Here is a 23685-nt window from a genome sequence, read left to right as displayed (position 1 = left end):
ATATGGTGTGGTGCAAAGGAAAATGAACATGTGCTGGCTGTCCAGGGGAACATTTAGTTCTGATTCTACAGAAGAAGAAGGCAGGGAAAGAAATCATTATGTGTGCAGAGAAGAGACGGAGAGAATCACTGTTCACCTTATGTTGTGCTACACTCCATTCTCCTCCACTGCCACAAGAGACACATGGACTCACCCTTCTTCTGCAGCAAGTCGATAGAGATGGACTCTGTGTTGCCATCTGGGGACAGACAGAACTCAGCAGGGGGTTTCTCAGCTAGTGAGAAGTAGTCAGGGAAGAAGTCAGTGTAGGTAAGTTGGAGTTGCCTCACAGACTGTCCTGCATGGCCAAGACAGGGGAGAAGAAGAGTTAAATTCAAGCCTCTCCCATATAGTTTACTTTTCCCAGAAGCAAGCTGCACCAGGAGTCCTCCCACCTGTCTGCCCAAGTCTGGAACAACAAAGCTACAGGCTTGTTACTCCCCATAAACAGTACACATGTTCAGCCCCACAGCTGAACCCCACAACAGACTTAGCATGTAGCTCCATCTTGTCTGGGAGACTCTGAGCACTGTAAGATGCTGAGGGATGTTCACCCTTCTGTGACTGTGCTAAAGAGAATCTTAACGTACTAGCTTCAGGGCTGCAGTGCAGGTAGCCACAGCAGGGAGGTAAGCTGATCAGAAAGAGCAGAGAGAATCCCTATGTGGGACATGGGCATTCACAAGCAATAAACAACATGCCTCCTGCTTGTCCTCTGGGAGGGACTCTGTTTCCAAGGAAGACTTCTGTGAATGCTCTTTCATAATGCTTCATTTTCCTACAGGTTGTTTCCTCAGCTCCCACAAAAGAGGGATGGAGAAGCTGTTTGGGTTGGCAGAGGGAGGTGTGGAGCTTTGGACCTGTCCATGAAGACACTCTCCCTCCTGCATACCCTACTGCTTCTCCTGGAAGACTCTCAAAGCTTCAACCAAAAGCAGCTCACTCACCTCAGCCCTTGCCCAGCTTCTGGAAGACAGGGAAGATCTTAATGGCAAAGCACTGACAAGCTGCCATGTGAGAGCTACAGCCCAGCATCTAGCATGCTAATGGGACTGGCGCAGATGAGCAAAGACACACGATTTTCAAGGGCCACAACTCCAGTGTGAGACATGAACTACAAGCTGGATGCAGCCCAGGAGCACTTGCTGAGATTTGCACTGTCCCTTCAATCCAGCTCAGAGTCAAACCTGACTGCTCTCAGCTCATGGAAAAGAGGGGCTTGAGAAGTTGTACCCACCAGTAAGCAATTTTCACCTTCCTCTTGTACACTACAGCCCCAGTGTGAGTAGATGCATCAATACTCATTCTTAAGAGCATGCAGAGTGGTGATGAGGCCAGGCATAGCTGGGACACTGAATCTGAGCCCTGAGGTCACCCCCAGACCCAAAAGCAGAAGGGTGGTGCGCACCGTTCAGCTTGCAGTGTAAATGGCTGGTGTTGAGAGAGCCAGGGAACTCAAAGATGGGATTGCCCCGGTTCAGCCAGGGCTCTTGCTGCCTCCTGTCTAGGCTGCTGGCTAAGCTGGGCAGCCCTGAAACACGGTCCAGGCCCAGGGGGTTCCTCCGCCTGTACTCTCGCCACTTCAGTGCTTGAGGGGAGAGGTGGTTCGCTACAATGCCGCAGGCAGCGTGCACCACGTGGGAAGACACGAGCAGACAGGAGGATGTGGAGGGCAAAAAGGGAGAGAAGGATGAGAAGGGAGAAAAACAGAAAAAGAGAGACAGCAAGTTAGTTGAAGTCCAGTGACATTTCAGGACATTAGCACGTACATACAGAAGGAGGCCACAGCCAGGCACAGCAGGGCAGAAGCCTGAGTAACCTGGTGGCTGCAGGCACATGGAGAGCAGGTTTGGAGTGCCATTATCTGGCATGGGGAACTTGAAGATCAACACCCCCCTTTGGAAATACTGTGTAGGAGTCAGGTCTGAAGGAACATGCTATTAGCTCACAGGTAGAGTGATGAGGGGGGCTACTGGGTGCTGCAACACCCAGATGCAATTTTGGCCCAGGTTGTGGCTGTAGGAAGGGTAGTGCTATGGTGAGTGTCCATAGCCAGGAAGCTGGAGAAGTTCTCCACCAGGTGATACCAGTGCATGGGTACCTACCATTGAGGGGCCGTCCTCCCATGCTGCTCAGAGGACCAGAGCTGCTGGTCTCACCACCACGCCTCCAGTGGGGATCTGCCTGGGCTCTCACTTGGCTCATGGGCACACTATTCAGTGAAAGGGGCAGGGTGGACCTGCTGTGGAGTCGGTACTCAGAGAATGGTGGGCTTGGCTCCAGAGGTGCCTCTTTCTTGGGAACCGACCTGAGGTTCTCATTTTGCCTCGGGGCATCAACTTTGGTGACTTGAGTGGGCTGCATGGCACTCACAGCAGGGGAAGACCTGGTGGGAAGCAGACTGGCAGAGATGGGGCAGGACCTGCTCCTGGGAGGCTGGCTCTCTCCAGCTCGCTCAGTGGTGGGCGAGGAAGAGGAGTCCACGCTCTGAAAGAAAGGCACGTTGCATCGCACAGGAGAGTAACTGCCCAGTGGGGATGGTCGAGTTGTCTCAGGGGCCGGCTTCTTGATACAGCCATCATTGAGAGAGGCAGCTCCATCAGCTGAACGCTGGGTCAGGAGCATGGCATGGGCTTGGCCCCCTGCCACTGCCGACTGCTCTGCCAAGGCAGCAGAGGTCTGGGAAATGGAGGAGATCTGCTGGCTGGCAGGTCGGTTGCTGGACAAGCTGTAGAGTTGAGAAAGGCTGGAGGCAAAATGGCTGTGCAGAGCACGGGCCTTGGGTGGCTTGTTGAAATGATGCTGAAAAACAAAAGGCTGGATGGGCAGTGTGGTGGGACGCTGGTCCTTGCTGTAGCGTACCACAGGCTTGCTGTCTGTGCCTCCACCTTTAGGGAGAGAAAAGGGGACAGTATGTGAGAGCAGGCAAAGTGACAGTTGTCATGAATATGGTGGATCCTAGGAAAAAGAGAACATGCTCTCAGATACTGGAGGAAGAGGATGAGCTAGAGACCAGTGCTAAATGCGCCATGAACTGGCAGGGTAAGGGCATGTGGCTCCAAATGAAATTTCCAGCTGTTTACAGCTGTCTGGAACAGTAGGGTGCTGTACTGGGAGTTTCTCTCTCCTGACAGGGTCATCCCTTCCCCCATTCCTTTGTCCCTGAACAGCAGAAGCCAGGGCCTCAGGCACCTGCCTCTGTCCAGGCAATGCCCAAAGACACAGCCTAATGCACTGCAGTACAACAGAATTTTATATATCAAAGGACTGCTTCCTCTCACAAGTGTTGGGAATTTACCCAACCTGCCACAATTATTATGAGCACCACAGATGTTAATCGAAGTATTCCCCACCCACCCCTGGGGTGTGCCTGCCCTCCTTTCCTATAGCTAGCATTTAGCAGGACTTGCTTTCTCTCTGGTCCCTTATCAGACCATCTAAGCTTGCATGCTGCTTTGAGCTGGAGGGAGGCAGCTCTGCCTCCTCCAACTGCTGGCAGGAGTTTTCAGCACAGCTCTAATTACAGCCTTGCTGTTTTGGTGCATGGGAATGTAGTGCAGCCAGGGATGTAGGATATACTTCTCTGAGAGCATCTGCTCGCCTGTTCCTCCCACTCCCTAAGTAGCTCCTGCTCCATCCAAACATTCTCTCTGCAACTCAGCTGTTCCCATAGCTGCCTTCTCTCAGCAGAGACTTGCCTTCCCTGCCATTCTGCACTAGGTTCATGCTAAAGGATCAAAAAAAAACCCAGGACAACAGATAAAAAAATCTCGATTCAAGGGTCAAAATCTCTTCCACACCTGCACTCACAATGCTCTTCCAGACCCTTGCTAGTAATCAGCAGGGCATTAAATGGCTCACCCTTGGCACATCAGAGGACATCTATTGCAGCAGCCTGATTAGAGTTCCATTTTGGACTGGCTTTTACTTGTGAAGCAGGTACAATAACTGTCTAGAGCAGAGAGAGAGGTCTCCTGGAGAAATGGCTGTACCTCAACCACTTAAGGAACTGTTTCACAGCTTTTTCACCAGGACATGTAACGTCACGATAAACGTGGAAAGCAAATCAGGTACTACAGGCTTTCTGCAGAAGGTGCAGAGAAAACGACCCTGACAATGGCTGTGTGCCCTTCCAGAATAACCTCTGCTGCAGTACTACATACTATGAGATACAGTGAGGACATTCCAGGCAAAGACACAGATTTTCTAATCCCTTCATGGCTCATACTGTAAAAGCTGGCAGAGACTGTGCAAGCTCTCTGAGCCATGCTATGCCATTTCCCTCCCCAACTCTATCTCACACAGATTCAGAAAAGAATGACTAAAGAAGTACTCAGTGGTTCTCTTCGTCTGCTTGGAACATGGCTCTGACAAGCATCTGTGAATCTCTGTCTTGGTAGCAAAGAGCAGGTCATGGGCTGAGGGAGTACCATGCCCTAGAAAGGAGTCAGAATGAGATAAAACTCCAAGCTGCACACTACCTAAGTGCTAATGTAATTTCCCCACTTACACGACATGACAGGTTTGCAGAAAACCCCAATTTTCTAAAGAAACACAAGGACAAGCTATATGCAGTGATCTGGGTCTGAAATAAGCACAGCAGAACTTTGTCCCAGTGACAAAGCAGGCTTGGAAACAAACTGCAGTCTCTGGTCTCCAACTACCATGCAGATTCCTCTGCTGCTCCCACCTAGTCCCGAAGAGTAGCTTTTGTTTTTACTTCTCCATTCTGCCTCGTTTGTCTCCTTACCGTCTGCTCGAGCTCTAACATCCCTTTGTCCATGGCCACTGGTAGAACTACCTGAGAAGCTGGCATCTGCCTCCGTCAGCAGGGTGAGAGAGGCTTGCTCACCTGCCCCAGGCCCACTGGGGACGGTCTCATTGGGTCCTAAGTCTTTGGTGGAACACAAAGCCTGTCTGTCCCCAAAAGGGTGATTCAAACAGAAGCCCTCACAGCTCCGGTTCAGGCCATGGATGAAGGGCATGGGTGGAAGACTCTGGCTGCGGTGAGCTCTTTCTTCAAGGAAGGTTGGGCAGTCTCGCTGTGTCTCAGGGATAGGGGAGAACTCCAAGGAGGAATCTCCACTACACCGGAGTGGTGGTGAGGTGCTGTTCTTTTTCCTGCCTTTAGCAAGTTCAGCAAAAGATGTCACTCGCTTCGGTGGGGAACTCTGGATGGGTATTGCTGGACTTTCACTCAACTTAACTGGACAGCTCACCATGCGCTCCAAAGACCCCAGCCTGTTACCAGGACTCCTGTCCAGGTTCTGATCATAGCTTCTGGAGCGTTGCCGGCTTGTGTTGAGGTTAGGTGGTGATACGTTCACATAGACCTGACCCTCAATCATGTTCTCCGTTGTTTCTCCCTTGGTCTCCTCTTCACTGCACTCCACGTTGCCTTCTTCTTCTCTCAGGTCAGGTCTTCTAAAAAGATAGTATTCAGTGGGCTGGGCTGGGCTACCTTTGGTCTGGTCTTCTGAACAACTAGTTATGGAAGATCCTGCAGGGCTGGGGGATGACTGGGAAGACAAGTCACATGTGACTAGCTTATAATAATTCTGAGTAGCCACAACAAGCCGTGCTTGGCTCTGGAAGCAGGCAGTGAGGTCTGAGCTCTCTGAAGTGCAAGGCTCACAATGGAGGTGGTAGGAGTTGCAGTTAGCATCAAGAACAGGTGAGGAGGAACTGTGACACTCACACGTCTTCCCTGAACTCTCCGGGTTATGCGACTCACAAGACATCTTGGATTCTGTGGGTGACGAATGCAAATCCAAGTAAAAAGCTCCTGTGTCTGAGTGGCTGCAGATGGAAGAGTCACAGGACAGGTTGGCTGAATTCAGGTTAGATCGAGAATGGCCATTCATTTTATTGTAGAGAGCACTGAAGTTCACCAGCACCCCATCGGAGCTGTTGCAAGAAGAGTCACTGATGTAGCCCATCTGCTGGTCAATCACTTCAGACTGACTTGATGAACTGTAGCAGCGACAGTGTTGGAGCTCTGAGCTGGAACAGCTGCATGTCTGGCTATGCAAGGTGTCATGATTCCTCAGTGATTCACCTGTATTTTGATTCCACTCCTGGTCACCACCATCGAAAGAGAAGCTGGAGGAGCTGCCACGATTACAGCTGCATTCATCCAGCTCCATGCGCTCCGTGACCTGGTGGCATCTGTTCACATTGTTCCTCTTCTGGACATCATCACTGCTGATTTTGTCCTCTTGCCCATCTACCACACCAGAACGGCTTGCCATGTTCCAGGATTTCACAATGTGGTTGGAGTCGTGGAGATGGAAAGGGGGCAAGGCCAGCTCATGCAGATGAAAGGGAGGTTTGCCACCCACAAGGGAGTTGTGAAGGTGGAAAGATTTTTGACCCAAGTCATCCCCAAAGATGCTGAGCTCTTCACCCTCATTCAGTAAGAAAGGGTTATGTCGCTTACTGGCAGTAGGGACAACCAAGTCCCTTGCTTTGCTTTCTTTGTTGTCTGAGGTCTCTGCTGAGGATTCAGAGGTCTGGAGAAAGCTGCTGTACACCAAGGAGTCGGTCTGTGAAAGGTCTCTTTCTGGAAGGGTAGAGGTGCGTGTAATGCCAAGATCTGGCTGACAGAAGGGGTTGGTCCTTTTGTTCACAGAGCAGCACTGTCTATCTGGGACCTGGCAGTGCACAAGAGGAATGTGATGGACAATCAGTGTCTCGCCAGTTAGCTTTGGTGGACTATCCATGGTGAGGAATGCTCTTCGGGACATCAGTTAAGCTGTTGCTGCTACCCATGGACCAGTGCTCCTGCACATGAAAGATTGGTAGGACACTTCTCATGAGGGAATTTAGATACCTAGTGAGAGACAGAAATGCAAAGGAAGTCACTTCTCAGTTAAGGCAGTGAATATTTAAAGCATCCTTTGTTTGATCTCACGTTCAGTAAATAACAGACTGTCATAAAGCTAGAGGAAGATGTTCATCAGCATGAGACATGGGAGAACAGGGAACACAGTCATTTCTCTTTCCCCAGCTGCTCCTGAGGACGAACCAGCAAGAGCTTTCAGGACAGTCTGGAAAGAGTTTTCCTGTTTTGCACTCCTACATTTCAGAGAAATCAATACAGAGAAGATCAGGGAAGGGCAGCTAAAGTGCCAAGGGGAGGGAGAAACCTCAAAAAAAAAAGTTGACCTAGGGTATTCTTTGAGGGATGCAAAACTAAATTAAGGGTCTCACATATCAATCCCTTGTTCTGGCCCAAACATCCTTGGTCAGCAATTCATATCCCTTATTCCACCCAGTCATCCTCAGTGCTCACAGCATCCTGGCACTGCACACTGTGATCTCTGGACACCAGGACCCTAGGTCTTTTGCCATTACTGTTAGACTTCCAAGTGACGGTAACAGCATCTGAGTCTTTGTCTACATAAACACAGTGTTCATGACTACAAAGTGATAATGGACTTGGAACAGAGCTGCAAAGGCACGTAAGAGTGCAGAGGGGGTGGGATAAATGAAATCAGAACACTGCATGCAATGAGACAGCTCTATGGAAAGATCAAGAGCTCCAGTTCTTTCAGCTTCACGGCATAAGAATAGCAATTAAAAGATGCTAAAATAAAGCTGATCAAACAAAGTATTTTCTCCCACGCGTAATAGGATGTTTTGGCAGGAAAAAAAATCAGAAAGATGGAAACAGAACTAGTGTTTACAGCAAACATCCAGTGATGTAGAAGTTGATACTAACAGCAGTGTTACAGAGCTGACAAGTCTTGTGGATCAGGCTAGACTCTACCAGAGACCCACGTGTGATGCAAGCACACCCTCACACCTGCTTATGCTGGGACGATTCACCTAGAATTAGGCTCTGAAGCAGAAAAGTCATCTGGACCGCATCCAGGGAACTACTTTGCAACCCTAATCTATTCCTGCCTATAGACTTCTCAGCGCTTATATCACCCTTCCCTCTTCATTCACTGACTCCTCTGTCTCACAAGCCTCTGTTCCTTTCCCACAGCCTCTGCCATAGTGGCTGAAAGGAATGAGTCTGTTCTCCGTTTGGTTCCTGAGAGGAGATTTTGTACATTAGGGATTCCCACGATCACACTGTTCAAGAACCGCCATCGGTAACAACAGCTTCTGGCTCTGTGCCTAGCACAGACATACTGAAAATGGTGTTCAACAGCTAGGGCTGTGTTCCTGCCCCATTATGAACCTTGTGCACCACTGATGGTGCACATAGCAGCAGGAGCACCCATTTATCCCCCATCACTGTGTGAAAAGCTAGCTCTGGTTCTGCAGCACTTATCTGCTCATTCAGACCTCTTTTTCCCTTGTTACTACCCTGGTAGCTGGTTGTAACACTTAGATCACGTTTCTCCACATGGTTTTGCTGTGTTTTGAGTGTTACCACAATTCAACAGCTTGAAAGGCATCATCGTTTTGTGGATACTGACGGTGACAACCAAACCCTTCACTGCTAAAGCACATCACCACTGCCTGTGGGAAATGGCTGCTTAGAGCACCAGCACCCATCTGCTGCCCAGCCCTGCCAAGCAGCACACACCTCACATTGCTGCAGATGCTGCTGTGGGAGGACAAGGTTTGCATAGGCACACATTAACATTTGACAGCAAAATGTCAGGCAAGCTGACACAAAGCCATTTCCCATCTGTCTCTCTGCAGCTCTGCCCAGCTCTCTGGTTCTGGTGGCAGCACAGGCTGCCTGGGCGGACACAGGTGCTGCAGCAGATGAATGCTTGCTCTGCCTGCACTGACAGCACATGGCTCCAAGGGCCATCATCACAGGAAAAATGCTGCCAGCTCCTGCCAGGAGCCATTTTGACAGCTTCCCTAGGAACATGCAGGACTTTTTTTGTGCCCTAGATATCACTGTCTCCCTTAGGATATCCTCCTGTCTCAGGGATGCAGGGAGATTAGACTGTGGCACTGTCATCACAAGGATCCTTAATTTCTCAACCCATTCTTCCCTGGCCATACAGTCCTCTCTCTGATTCTGGAAGACTGCAGAAGGATCCGCTCTCTTCTGTTTAGGGCGTGGTAGGTTGAAATCTATGCTGGGTTGTAAAATCCAGCAAGCACAGTAGTTTCACATTCTGCTGGCTCTTTACAAAACCATCCCACCCTGTTGCAAGTGAGAGGTTTCAGAAGGAGGGATACATATTTTGCATCCAGACACTTTTAGGAAAATCAGTTCATTCTTCTTAATTATCGTAGCAGAAGCCCACAGAGTGCCTAAACCTGCTTAATCCTATACACACAATAGCATACACAGCATCATCCAGCAATAATTCCTGACTGCAAAACTGTGCCAAAGCAGCACAAGGCAGGAAGGCATGCAAGAAGCACTATGACTCGAGATGCAACAGCCATTTTGACTGCAAGTATCAACATTCTTTATCTACTCCACACTGACACCATCTGCAGCTGAAGGGGAAAAATGGGTTGTTTATTCAGTCAGCTCAGACACCTCATTATCTGGAGATGCCTCTCTACAGTTAAGGTAATGATAAGCAGAGAACAGATTTTCATGAAACACATGAAGTGGTAGGGAATTATCAATGTTTGTACCCTTGGTTATACACACAGAAAAAATTCCATGCTGCAGCAAAGCTCTACCTAAGCAGAGAGAGAGGAGTGCTGAGCAACAAAGGGTGGTTTAGCACCAACCTGAGAGCTGCTTGTCATCATGCATCAGGCTTTAGAAAGGAAACAGCACGTTGCGGATAACAGGAATGCAGCACTGCTCAGGATTTGCACCTCATTCCTTACAAGTCCTTTTCAAGGCCCCCAGTTCTTTCCTTTGCCCTATCCACAAGGCTTGAGGATGTGCTAATTTGAGGGCAGTTAGTGCAGCTCCTTGGCTTTTGAAGTAACGCTTCTGAGAAAGCGCCAAGAGCCATCAGAGTGTTACTTCCAAGTCCTGATGTGCTAGATGTGGCAAGTCACTGCGTTCCTCCACGTATATCCCATAATTATCTCTCTGGTCACACTTTTGGAGTTTGTTGGCAGCTGCCCACAAGGTGTGGTTGGGTTCAACAGACAGTGACACAGGTTTTCTCATAATATGTAACACAATAGCAGGGAGGAACAGAGATTTCAGAAATAAATACGATTTCAGTACACAGAGACTGAATATATAACATGAAGGAAGAAGAGATGATCAGAACTGTCAGCTGGAGGAGATGCTGGCTGTTTGGAGGGCTGGCTTTCTGAACAGATTACTGTTTCTGCAGACCTCTGCCACTTCATCTACAAAACTGAATGCCCCATATAAGCCTTTAACTGTGAGGGCTCTTGATGCCTCTTTCTGAATGGCTTTAATTTCAGCCATCATCATCTTCCCACAGATAAAACAAAACAACCAAGTCACGGAAAGGTGAAACATGGAAAAACAGGGTTAGAAGCTAGGCATTTGGTTTAATAGACGCGTCGGCCAAAATCCTTCACTATTAGAGCTGTTTTTTCTTTTGTTATTTCATGTAAATCCCTGACTCCTACAGGGCATTTGCATTAAGATGGCTGAAGAAACTATACAGATCTGCAAAACAAAGGTGAGCAAAAATGCTGCAAAAAGCAGCAGTTTGTGAGCTTGCAGACAAAGGCACAATACAGACCTCTTCTCATTGCTCCACGGGAAGAGAGAGAACCAGTTTGTTCTCTGTCAGCTTACCTCCAGGGAAAAGAGAACAGCCCAAGTGAAAGCCTCTCTCCAGCCACTCTGCAGAACAGGCAGCATGGGGGATCTCAGGGCTTGGGTGGCTGCTCATTGGTCCTAACACCATTTCCAGCATCCCAGTAATGCAGTTCATCCCTGCCCTGGTTTTGTTGCTCTGAAAGCTGCCAGAAAGCACTGAATGGTTTAAAAAAAAAAGCACAAATCACCTCCACTGGAAAATTCTAGCAAGCTGGAAGGCATTCAGAGAGCAGCATGATGAGGACAGGGCAAGGACCACAGGATGAGTGGCCTGGGGACAGGAATGAACCTTCAGGTGAGCATAAAAAGTGTGTATACAAAGACTCGGGGAGTCTGTAAGCTGTTGTAGGGTGTGATGAGCTGTTTGTTCATTTACTGACGCCTAATGTAACTGCCAAATTCTCACCTTCATTAAGTGGTTTAATAAATCACCTAGCATGTTTAATGAAATAAATGATTTAAGAGGAAATAGCAGATGTTAGATTCATCCTAAGCCTCCACTGCTCCTTTCCTGTCTCAGGGAACAGAGAGAAGAATGAAGGTGGCCATTGTGGGTGGCCCAGAGTGAATACTCCAGGACTCAGTGTTAACAGTGTTAACTGCTGCAAGACACGAGGATTTGAGGTTTCCTAAATGTCTGCCTTAGGTCAAGGTGGTTACCCTTCTCATCCTCTTGAGCAAACTGCCTGAAAAGACCACTTCCCTTTCCACCGCAAAGCTGCTGCTTGAGCCTCAGCTTTTATTTTATTTTTTTTTCCAGAGGTTTCCATGACAGCCTAAGTCCACTATAATTACATCCCAGAAATACAAAGGATTATTTTGCGATTAGAAAAGAAACAGTAGCAAGCAATGGTCAGTGTGCACATGATGGAAAGGAGCTGTTCAGGTCAGGGATGAGAAGCCTGCCAGCAGGAAGGACAGGGTGAGTGAGATAAAGGTAAACAGTAGGTACATGCATACCAAACAAAGTGACACAACTAGGATGAGCAGGTACTGCCTCCCAGTCAGAGGAAAACAAGTCCCAGCTGAGTTGGGCATTCTGAGTTACAGAAGACATTAGAAATAGCTCATGTAGCAGCTCTACACCAGCAGCCATGGGGCTGGACAGTGTCTACACCCGATTCTCCCATATCTGTGCTCTCTTGCTCTGTGACTCATCAGCTGGCACGTGGCACTCAGCAGGGCACACTTGCATGACCTGACTTATGTGATCGGGTTGGAATCTGCCAGTCCTCCTCAGCCTGTCCTCTGCCCCAGCCCCCACTGCATATGCTTCTAATTAGCATATGCAAATGTACAAAGATGAAAGACTCTAATGTTGCTAGCTGTTAGTACTGCATTGAAACTGCTGCTGAATTAGACTCCAAACACAGTATATCCTTCTTATCACATTCTAGTGGCAGCAGCAGGAGGAGGGACCACATTTGCACAGCACCTTTAGAGCATCAGCACTCTAAAACCATATTGAAGATTTTACAAAAACATAAATTACACAATTCCTTTGTGAAATATGGATCTGTCTAGGCACTGGTGCCTGGCTGTTATGTGATTCCCAAAGTATTCAGAAACCCATCCAGATATGAAAAAATCCTATCAGCAAACGAAACTGCTAGGCAGAATCGGTAACAAAAAATACCCGGTCTTAACTTCTTAGCTGCACCTTCCCCAGGGCACAGCGTGAACATAGCCTGACTATCAGCTAGCTGCCTCAAAAGCACGCTCCTTGTACAGACATGAGAGATTGAAGACCATGTCTGCAGCTTTATGCAGAGAGCTGGCTCTGTGATCTGTGCCTGGAGGCATACAAGATTGCAGAATCAGAAAATGACCTCGGTTGGAAGAGACCTTAAAGATCATCTAGTTCTAACTCTCTGCCATGGCTTTGCTGCCCCACACCAGCTCAGGTTGCCCAGGGCCTTATCCAATCCAGCCTTGACTGCCTCCAGGTATGGGGCACAACACTGCTCTGGGCAGCAGTACCAGGGCCTCACCACTCTCAAGAGTTGATAAATTCTTCCTAACATCTAACCTGAATCTTCCCTCTTTTAGTTTAAAGCCATTCCTCCTTGTCCTGTCACCATCAGACTGTGTAAAAAGCCTGTTGCCCTCCTGCTTCTAACTCCTTTCAAGTACTGGAAGTCCATAATAAGCTGTCCCTGGAGTCTTGTCCAGGCTAAGCAAGCCTAACTCCTTCAACCTGTATTCACAGGAGAGGTGCTCCATCCTCCGAGCACCTTCATGGTCCTCCTCTGGACCCCCTCCACCAGCTCTACATCCCTCCTGTGCTGAGGGCCCCAGACCTGGACGCAGTACTGTAGATGGGGCCTCACAAGGGCAGACCAGAGGGGGACAACCTGATGAAGTTCCTGTCATCAGGAAACCTGCTGAGGGTGCATTCAATTCCACTGTTTATGACAAGATGACAAAGCTGTTCCCAACATATTTGTAACTTTGCTATGTGCAAATGTGAACTAGCAGCCACTCTTGCTCAGGGGTGTGCTGCAGGGGTAAAACAGCAAAAGCAGAATGGGCAACAAATGTGGATATGGCATTCGGCTGTGAGTGGAGGAATACTCCAGAGGGAACAAGTTCTTGAAATAACTAAGGTATTACCCTCCCACCAACTCATAAATAAAGCAGCTACAGATGTCAGGAAACCCTCACATGATTATTTTCAGAATTAGACAGGGCAGTAGTATGATGGTTTTCTACAAGGACTAGGTAGCCATGTGAAAAGGAGAAGCAAGGCCGCTATGGCATTTCCCCACAGTGATGGAGATCAGTTCTGCCAGCCAGACAGAATGTCTGCACCTGCAGAGATTGACTATTTTAAAAAGATGCAGTCTTACAAAGAACTTAGTACATACTGTGTGTAACCAGATCAGACGCCCCAAAAGAAAACACAAACAGAAAAACATCCCAGCAGCAGGCTGATTTTATCAGATGTTTCTCTTCACACTGCATATCTAAATGGTTTCTCAAACAACAGCTCTGCCCAACAGCTGACTCCTGCCAACACTGCAGGAAGCTTAACCCTTCCTAGCACTAGCTGCATACTGAGACTAAAAGCTGCTCTTAGCACTGTAGAGTAGGCCTTGACACAACCTTCCCGGCCAAAATGAGTCTACCAAGAACACTGTGGGTTTTTTTTTTTCCAAGAAATACAAGATCTAAGGCAACTGTTGCCACTAGCTCAGAAACACTGGAGAAAGAAGTAAGGGACAGATGAACATATTTAGCCTTTGTAGATCAACAGCCTCAAGGAGGTTTATTTTCCACATGGGAACACAGAAGTCTGTGGACTGAGTCAGATGGCCAGTGCAGCCTAATCCTTCACCTTGGTGGCAAAGTTCAGAAGCTCTGCATTACGTGTAATAACCTGAAAGTGGGCAAATAACTGATCAGCTGCTCTACTTTCACTTCCTAACACAGGCAGTCTCCATTAGAGAATGCCTTATGTCCAGAAGCACATTTCATAACCCTTCCATAGACGGCTGGGTGCTTATACAATATTAATGCTATATGTTGACATCTCTGATAGCATCCAATTTTTTTCTGAACTCTTGGAACCTTTGGACCCTGTAACATCCTGAACTCGTGAGCTTCACAGCTAGTTACATGCCATAGCTGTTGCTGTCTGTCGGTTCTTTAGAGCATACAACATTTATCTTCATTATTTATCCTTGTTTAGGATAATGAGAGCATTACATTTTTTTGCATTTGTCACCCCTCTGAGCAGTGCGAGGCTTTTCATCCTGTTCATATACCAGATTTCCACGGTCCAGACATCAGACTCTTTCCACTTGTGTGTTCATTTTCAAGGGATGAGGCAGAACTCAGAGGATCTGGATGAAACCACAGCATTAATTTATGTAACAGAATATTTTCCATGCAACAGAACTAATAAAAGGCAAGCCAGACCTTCATAAAATACTTACGAAGCAGACCAGTCACAAATAATGATTACACATATTTTTCTTCTGAGCGGAGAAACTTATCCCTTACAGGGGCTGGCAATACAAACCAAACTTGGCACATAAAGCTCCAGCCAGGACAGCAATCAGCTGCCATGAGTCAGACATTTATTTTAGGATAACACTCTAGAAGACAGCTCATGTGCTAATTTGGCTTGGAATGATTGGGCTCAAGAGGGCATTAAGGGTCTAATGAACTAAATCTGATAACCCTAGATTAACCAAGGTCTTCTGCTAAGGAAAGTCATGCTGGGCTGCAAAGGATGCATAGACCTACTCTACTGGAGAAAAAGGAGAGCAGATAGGGATGATCCTTGGCACTGTACTGGCGGAGCACGATGGAGTTCCTGGGGATGCACCAGAGTTATCATTACTCTGCTTTAAACCACTTCAAGGATGCTTAAGAGGACAAACCTCAAGACTGTAGGCTCCCAAACCTTTCTAGATAGGACATGCTCGCATGTGGAAATCTTCCTTGAAGCTGCTGTCTCTTTTCTGTACCAGATGTTGAGAAGAAGCATCTGCACCAAGTGGTGAGGAAGGATTTGCCACAGCTGAACCCTCACAGTGAGATGGCTTCAAGTCATCCAGGTTTCAAAACTCTGCAACCTCTGTTCTGAGTACGTATTATAAATAAACCAGGTAATCATGTTATTCACAAAAATGTCGAGCCATTTGGGAATATTGCTGGGCTTTGAAGTTCGACAGCAAGATTCATGGGCTAATTAATCACAGTATATGAAAATTATTCCTATTATTAATTTCAAATAATTATCAACTCCCTGGAATATTTCCATGTTACAAGCTGGGCAGCACATAAATCATTGCCTTTTTTCTCTAGAAGATTTATCTTTTCTTATAATGAACTCTACATTTTCTCATTTGACACAATAATTCCAGCTTCTTCAGTCACTCCTTTTATGAGAATTTTCCAGGACGTTGTGCCGATTTCTGAGAAGTTTCTCATTTCTCTCCAAGCCTGCAGTCACCACTCTGAGCTGGGGTGACTAATTACAAACACTTTCCAAGTCAACAGTGAGATGTCCTCTGCTTGATTTATCAGTGGTAAAATACACTGTACCATAACTTTCCATTTCTACGTTCTGTACCCTAATATTTAAACACAAATGTTCACCTAATAAAATTTCTCATGAGCAGTGTTACTTTCAGGTACTTTTTGTAGTTTAATGACAGATCATTTGGAACCTGTCAAAGTGTATTTTTGTGACTATTATGTTGCAGTCTTATACACATAATTTAAGTTAGCATCAAGCTCAAAAACTCAAGGTTTACAAAAAGACTTGCCTAGAAGCAACAAGGGCATTTTTCTTTCACGTATGTTTTCTCTGAGGAAATGACTTTCACTTCCAAGAACTTCCACTCTGGAGTTTGGTCTGCGGGGTTTTGCCCCCTCAAATTCCACAAACTCTTGGAGTAGGTGTGTGGGAAATTTTGCTTATCTTCATGCAAACTCTGCCTGTGGACACTTGAGAGAGAACGCAGTCCTCAGTAGCTGTTAATGTCTGTGCTGAAAGAAATACTGTCTGGTGAATTTGCCCTATTTAACCAGTGAGGTGTGGTAGCTTCCTTCCAGCAAAGAAGATTCTCCTTTTGCTTTATATCAGCAGACTAAAAAGTTTTTGTGGTGTTTCCTTTTCAACCTCAACTTCTGCTAAGGGGAAAGCAGACAACAAGGTAGATCAAAATACTGTCTGTAGAACATCCTCTGTTAAAGAGGAAAATCACCCTTCTACAACTCCAGGACAAGTACAAACACATTGCTTCATATGCAAGTATTTCTTCACCCTGCAATATCAAATCATGTCGGTAGCACAAGGCCTGATAGGGGTGAGTTACAAAAATAGATGCTTTCCTTAGGGTCTGTAAAGATTGTGCAGTCACCAGCCCAAGTAAAGAGAATTAGTAACTACTGGACTACTGACCACTATCGGTGCCTCAACAAGATATGGTGAAAAGCACACTGAATGAGATGTGGTGCGTGTTGCCACCTTTGTGTCTTAACTAACCTCGTGTCCACAGCTAGTAGGCTGTTTCAGACACATCCCTCCTCTCCTTCTTTTACTGTGCCACAGACTGGCTAGCCCTACTGTACTGAGAGCTGAGATTTCAAGGAATGAAAGATCTCAGTGTTTGTGAAGTCTCACCTTTCTTCTATCCCAGTCCTCTGTGAAAGGCAGGAAAGAATGGAAACAAAGAAGGAATGCAAAAGGGAACCAGAAAGTTGTCAGGCTTACAGTAACAAGAAGTAACCACCACCTCAGAGTGTATTATAAACACAGTAATTATAAACAGCAAGTGTTCGCAGAAATGAAAATGAGGCAAACAACATGGAATGGAGGCACAGAGGAGACATGTGGGTGAGGAAGATGCTCTCCTCAGTGGCCATTTCAAACACCAAGACTGGCAGCTAGAGGATAGATCTTAGCAGTAGGTTAAGTAATATGCAACTGAAGATAGATGAGAGCATAATTTGCTGGCTACAGAAAATGACAGAGTACAGATGCATGGTGAAATCCACTTGCTGTTATTCTGAAGGGTCAAGCTACAGTCACTGATAACAGTAAATTAAATTCAAGGAAAACACATCCCTTAGAAGTGACTACAGCTATTCCATGCTAACAAGTGGTAAAGAACAGGGCAACTACAGCAAGCTGAACCTCAGGGTAGACATGTCACTCCAGCCAAAGACCACGAGAAGGAACTAGGAAAAGACAGAGAAGATGCTCAGTGTCTGCTAGCAGTGCCTTGGGACCCAAAACTTACAGCTCCACAGGATATTTGCATAGGAGGACTTTCGATTCTACAGCTTGGGAAAGATCCTAGGACTGGTCTACAGGGAAAAGGCAGTGCAAGCAGACAATGGAATAAGTCTCACTTCTAAGAACAGCAAATTGCACTAACAGTGGTCCAGTTGTTCCACTATCCCTGCAGAGAAGGACATCTGTAAGGACAGCTATGTGAGATACACAGAAACGGGAACCCAGACAGAGACCAAAAGAAGGGGCCTTGATTAACAAGAAGCAGTTTAAAAAAACTGACATGGTTAGTCTAACTATGTAGGAAGCACAGCCTCCTAGCTCCCTTCAAGAGTAGCACCTGAAGAGCCCATTTTGTGAGGTCCAAAGGAAGCAGAGAAACAGTCTAATTGATGACAATCTCTATTAGACAACATTTAGAAGCACAAGAGCTTTTCTTCAGGGTTGCCTGCATGATACTCAAGCTCAAACATCACATGATAACTTGAATTCCTGCAAAATAAATATATGAATAAAATAAAAAAATCCTGTTATTGTTTTTTTAACTGGCACCAGTATGTGGGAATGCTCCTGAGTAAACAGATGCACAGTGGAGTCTCTTGCACACCTGAGAACCGACAGGAAGGCAGAGTCTCCCAGTCAAGTATCCATCTCTTGTCCATGCATTCTATTCCTTCCCCAAGAACAGAGTACAAGCTAGCATGGGGTAATGGCAGGTCCCAGGGAAATATCACACACAGATCTGTTGCATATTTGACAAGATCTTTCCTACAGATCATACTTTTTTTCCTTTCCTATAATTTGCAGAGAAGAAAATCCCCTCTTGACAGAAAGACATGTGAGCTCCCACCTCTCTGTGATACCTGTGCCACTAACCCACAGAGTACAAAAGGGCGGTGATGCTCAGTCTCTGCTTCCAGAAAGCTGGAGCAGAGAGGGATGGCTTAGTGGTAGTGCTGGTTTCACATCACTTGCCAAGAGTCAGTACTAAGCACTGAGCGTGACTACCACTGCAGTTTCTTGACATATACGGCATAGGGAAAAAAGCCCTGCAGCAGGACTGTCACTACTGCTGAACCACCAGCAACCTTGTCCAGCAAGAAACGTTTCCATGTGTCGGACAGATATAGAAAAAACATTATCTATGTATTTCTGAGGATACAACACAATGGTGGTGGGGAAAGAAAGACTTCATGGATAGACCTGCTCTTGCTCTCCTCTTAACAGGAGTGCCCTGGCTTTGCCCCACTTCTTTCAGAAAATTAACACTAAAATAATCTTCATCATGGGATAAAACTGGAGCAGAATCAGGGACCAGAGCCATTTTGACAGCTTGTTACTTTCACTTTGGAGACTAACCAACTTTCAGATGAATGCTTGGGCATGCAGGGAGCCTGCTCATCAGACAATATGACAAATCCTTGCTAAGGCTAGCTACCAGCGCAGCTGTTGTTGATCACTGCTATGGATTTCACCCCCTGCCACACTAGTTCTCTTAGCTCCTTCAAGCTTTATCCTGTAGACTTCTGCGCAGCTCTGGAATGGTGTAACCTTCTGACTCTTTTGGACCTACAGACTGGATTGCCAGAAGCTCTTTGCTCCCATCAGGGTTCTTCACACAAAGCACCAAAGGTAGCAGATAAGTGAGCTTTCCTATTTCCAGATGGATGTTAAGGGTTTCCAGAAGCCTGGGGACAAAATTATCTCAAGCAAATGTGATTCCACAGCTGACAGGCAGGCATCTCCACCTCATATCACTACCTCACTCACCCAAAGAAATCCTCACATCACTCACATTTTGTTTGCTTTTCTTAGGTTTAATCTCAGGTCCATCTGTATCTTACCTGTTGAGATGAATTATTGCCCAGAATCTAAAACTTTGGACTATGTATCTTAAGCTGGTCCAGCTTACATTCAACAGAAGGGCAAAAGGCAAACAGCTATGTAATGAAATCTTTATCTTCCTCTTCTTCTTTTTATTTGTGAAGAGAAGATCTTTGGCATATCAGGAAAAACAGTTATAAAGCCAACAACAGCAAAGAGCTCAGGGAAGTACTGAAAGAAAAGACTTTGAGCATATACCATAATTAAAGAACATCTGTAATCGCCAACCAAAGGGAAGAAATTGTAACAGCAGGTTCCCTGACCAAGTTGGATGAATTAACACATTGAGAACTATATTAGAGTTCAGAAGAAACAAAATCTCTGATACTGATTTGGCATGAAGAAGAACATAGAAGCTCTGTCATTGACATGTTGACAATATGAGGAAAAGAGGACACAGAAAAGGAAATGAGCATGAAGTGGAAACAAATTTGATCAGACAGATGCGCACCAGTTAGAGGACAAAATATTCTTGATCCCAGAACAATGAAGAATCATCACATGATCATCACTGACAACAGAACCTTCAATAAAAATACCCATGAGGAAAAAAAGAGGAATGAGCCAAAGACACATGGCTGGAAAATAATAAAGGTAAGCTTTACCTGTTCTGAAAGGAAGGGAACCGACCCACCTGAGATCTACCAATCTGCCCTTCTTACATACTGCAGAAGGCATTCAAAAAAACATTGGAAAAGATTAAGTAAACTAGGAAATAAATGAAAAATGGGATAAAAACACAATATAGGTTTGCCAAAGGTGCATCACCGTCTGGTGATCAGGAATAACACCAGAGTGAGGTCACCAGGAACATCAGATTGGAAGAAAATTATTATCACTAGGACAGAGAAAATGTTTCTTGATTGCTATTAAAGCCCCAGACACCCTGATAGGCAGCAATGGAGCTGTAGACCGGCCATTTACAAGTTTACTGCATACACCCCTAGGCACCTGCACATTCTGCAATGCAGGTCCAGGTCCCAGACCCACCTGTACTTCATCCCAGCATTCTGTATCAAGGCAGTGGAGAAAACTCACAATAGCAACCTTAACTCCCTTTTGTGAATCAGTTCAGTCAGCTCCCATCACCAGAAGCTCTTGCCCATCTTTTCGGCTCAGGCATCTCAGGACAGATAATCTCTGTGCACTCTCAGTGCTTACCAGATGCTACTATAACTGTGGCACCTATCAGCTAGGCACATCCTGTGTATCCCAAGGGACTTTCTTTTGCGTGTAGCAAAGCAGATTGTATCACCTTTTCATTGTTAGATAAACACTGTAAACACACCATACACAAATTGTCTTCTACAACACGACACAGGTACGTATATTCTGCATACATACCCCCTGTTTCACAAGCTGACCTCTGGCCCATGATGCACCTACAAATGCACACGTGCTGTCCTTGTCCCCAGCACCCTTCTGAGGGTGCCTATTCTGCGGCACCTATCTGTCCTTCTGACACACAAGAGAGGGCTCCCATATCATAAGCCAAGCTTTCAGGCAAGGGTAAGAAGGATCCGCAGCCAAGGAGGACCTATGGCATTTCCAGGACACTGTCACAGAACTGTGAGCAGAATTCATTTTGCACTATGAAGTCCCACACTTCACACCTGGCAGCCTAAACTGGAAGTAGGGGTGCATCTTCTTCACTGAGAGATAAGGCTGGAGAGCCTTGCTTCTCCACAGGTATGGAAAGGGAGCAAGTGCCTGAGAATTCACAGCAGCAAAATGGTTCCTTCAGACGACTGCTGTACAAAAGGCTGTGCTGAGGACTGCATCTAATCTCAGCAAAGCTGTAGAGGATGCACAGTGTATTGGCCATCTCATGAAACACAGGGAGAGAGGCTGGAAAATGATATTATGAACCACGTATTTACATTCTCTGACCATGACAACCCACATATCCTTCCCTGTGACCTCTACCACTGGTTTCTGACCCTCAGTTCTCTCTCGTTCTAGCTTTGCAGTGTTCCTCACATCTGCATCTTCTGCTTCAAAATTCCTCTATAGCTCTGCCAGACTCTCACCACTTCATGATCTCTATCATCCTGTAGTTCTTGACAGGCCTGAAGATGCTTTATCTGAACCATCTACAACTTATTTCAGTGCTCAGCTGCCCCCAGGCAGCTGCCAAGCTGGCACACTGCAGAAGGGTTTTGTGAAGAGGTTAGACACGCCAAGTTCGCTCATTAGCAGCACCAGGAGTTAAGGCTCCATTAAGATCACATTCCTCTGATACCTGCAATTGCAATCACACACTCTCAGCATTTTCATAACCCCATTGTTTGTTTGCTTATTTACTTAACATTACTAAGCTCCCATGTACACATTTCCCCACAATCTGGAGCACAGATATCAAAATCCCATTGGCTTATACCTTTTCTTTACTGTTCAATCTGTCATCCTCATCACTGCCTCTCTAGTATCTATATCCCTTTCTGATATACAGCCCTCTCAAGCCCTTTTCCTTTGCATTTGCAGCAGCAATTTGATGGAAGGATTTGTGCAGTGGATGGGGGAGGGAAGAAGAAGGAAGGCAGGGAGGAGGGAAAAGAGGGATTTGGTTATAACAGGAGCATGTAATTAAGCTCTGGTAACTGGTACCCAGCCTGGACTACCCATCTCAGTAATTAAAAATAATAATTCCTTCATTACGGGATAACCTTTCTCATCTGATCTGCAGAAAGATGCAGGCAGAAAGCATTCATTTACATAGCCAGCACAGACACACCCTTGGTGACACAAAGGACTCCAGTTTGCATAGATCCCAGTGCATCATTTTGCACAGCAGCAAGGTTTTACCTGCCCCAGCACTTTATCCGAATGCCTTTTGAGGTATTACCGGTGTTAAAAATAAAAACAGTAAAAGCCAAAGACATAATGGCAGCAGCCCTTCCTCTGCCATGTCCTTTGTTTGTCTTTCCATGGATGTGCTGTCTGTCAAAACAGCTTTTGAGCGGCACAGCAGCATCACCACTGGGGATGGACAGAGAGTGTGACAGCTCGTGGGATCACAACAATCCGTGTGAGCTTGGCTGTCATGGCAGACACAATGGAGAGCTGTGCGACTGCACCAAGAGAGCACCGTTAAGGCAAAACACAGCTCGCCTCTGCTCAACCAGCCCCAGACGTGACAACCATTATTTCCTAGCCACAATGGACAAACATGCATTCTGCACAGCAGTACCAGCCTCCACTCTCTTGCATCAATTATAATCGCAACAGCCCCAAAGCGACGCAGTCACTGAACAGACAAAGCAATCATAAAATCTTTAAGCTTCAATGGGAAGTTGTCAGTCTCTGCAAAAACAAGCCAGCTGTTTTGCAGAACAATGAATGGCCTGAAAATCATCAGTAGGGCAAACACCCACCCCATTCATTTCTCCATCTCACCTTTCTGCAGATCCTCTGCTGCCTGTCTCCTCTCCCTGCACATGCTCAGCTCCGGCAATGCTGAACACACTGATTCTAGCAGGCTCTGCGCTCTCTCACCAGGATGCTACAGGAAACACAGAGTCAATTTTTTTTATTCACAGCTGCATCCCTGGCAATGCAGAGGGTCTGCGCAATCACATCTCCAATGCTTCTGTTGCTGCTGCTGTGACGTTACTGTGTGTGAAGGAGCAAGCATGCCCACAGCAGAGCTGCTCCGGCTTGCAACCAGCCCCTGCGGGACTTCAGACAAGGCAGGGGATGGGAGGGAGCAGAGAAGGAGAGGGAGAGAACAAATCAGGCTGGAAGATGGAGGATTGCTTCTTAGAGGAATCAGGAAATCAGGAAGGTAGCATGAGAAGCATAAAGATGAATGAGTGCACCATAGGACAGAGCTGTAGCACCTTATTCTGTGATGAGCTTGGGTTTCAGATGTTGTAAACTGTCTGATCTTGACTGATTTTGTAAAGGAAACCACAGGGCATTGGAGTGCTGTGTTCCTACAATTGATAATGGCAGCCAGAGCCCTTGGAGAAAAAAAAACGCTCGTCTGCGAAATAATGCACAGCAGGAGGAGGATGGGAGGGAACAGAACGAACACGAAAATGACAAGAAGCTTCTTGAAGCTTCTTTTACATTTCTCTAGTGCACTGTCCTAAAAAGATTCATCAACAGCATCTATACAGAGCCCCCAAAACACAGCCACCCTGAGAGTGAGACGCAGCCACAAGCATGTCAGTCAATGTCAAACCACTCACAATGACAGGGATTCTGCAGTTCACTTGTCGTGGGGAATCTCAAACAAAGACCCAGCAAATATTAACCACAGCTTGTGATTACAGCACTGCTCTCAACCTGAGCCAAACCCATGCACAGCTACAAA

At 46.4% G+C, this 23685-nt stretch overlaps 1 protein-coding gene across 5 annotated transcripts in view; it reads right to left on the bottom strand.

Moving 5' to 3' along the window:
• Window positions 1-23685, bottom strand: part of RUSC2 (RUN and SH3 domain containing 2) — a 53254-nt gene that overhangs the window by 10092 nt on the left and 19477 nt on the right. For 2 of the 5 annotated variants that reach the window (XM_065740056.1, XM_065740055.1), the window contains exons 2-6: window positions 22764-22869; window positions 4790-6871; window positions 2145-2927; window positions 1448-1648; window positions 194-337 (exon numbers count right to left, since the gene is read on the bottom strand). In XM_065740056.1, the coding sequence (XP_065596128.1) occupies window positions 194-337; window positions 1448-1648; window positions 2145-2927; window positions 4790-6785 (3124 nt within the window). In that variant the 5' untranslated portion in view covers window positions 6786-6871; window positions 22764-22869. The remainder of the gene's footprint in view (window positions 1-193; window positions 338-1447; window positions 1649-2144; window positions 2928-4789; window positions 6872-22763; window positions 22870-23685) is intronic. The other 3 variants (XM_065740059.1, XM_065740058.1, XM_065740060.1) reach the window with 3 other exon arrangements.

Source organism: Cyrtonyx montezumae, unplaced genomic scaffold, assembly GCF_038088225.1.
Source record: "Cyrtonyx montezumae isolate F1298 unplaced genomic scaffold, pur_monq_1.0 scaffold_25, whole genome shotgun sequence".
NCBI classification, from domain to species: domain Eukaryota; kingdom Metazoa; phylum Chordata; class Aves; order Galliformes; family Odontophoridae; genus Cyrtonyx; species Cyrtonyx montezumae.
This window is presented reverse-complemented; position numbering and strand designations above follow the sequence as displayed.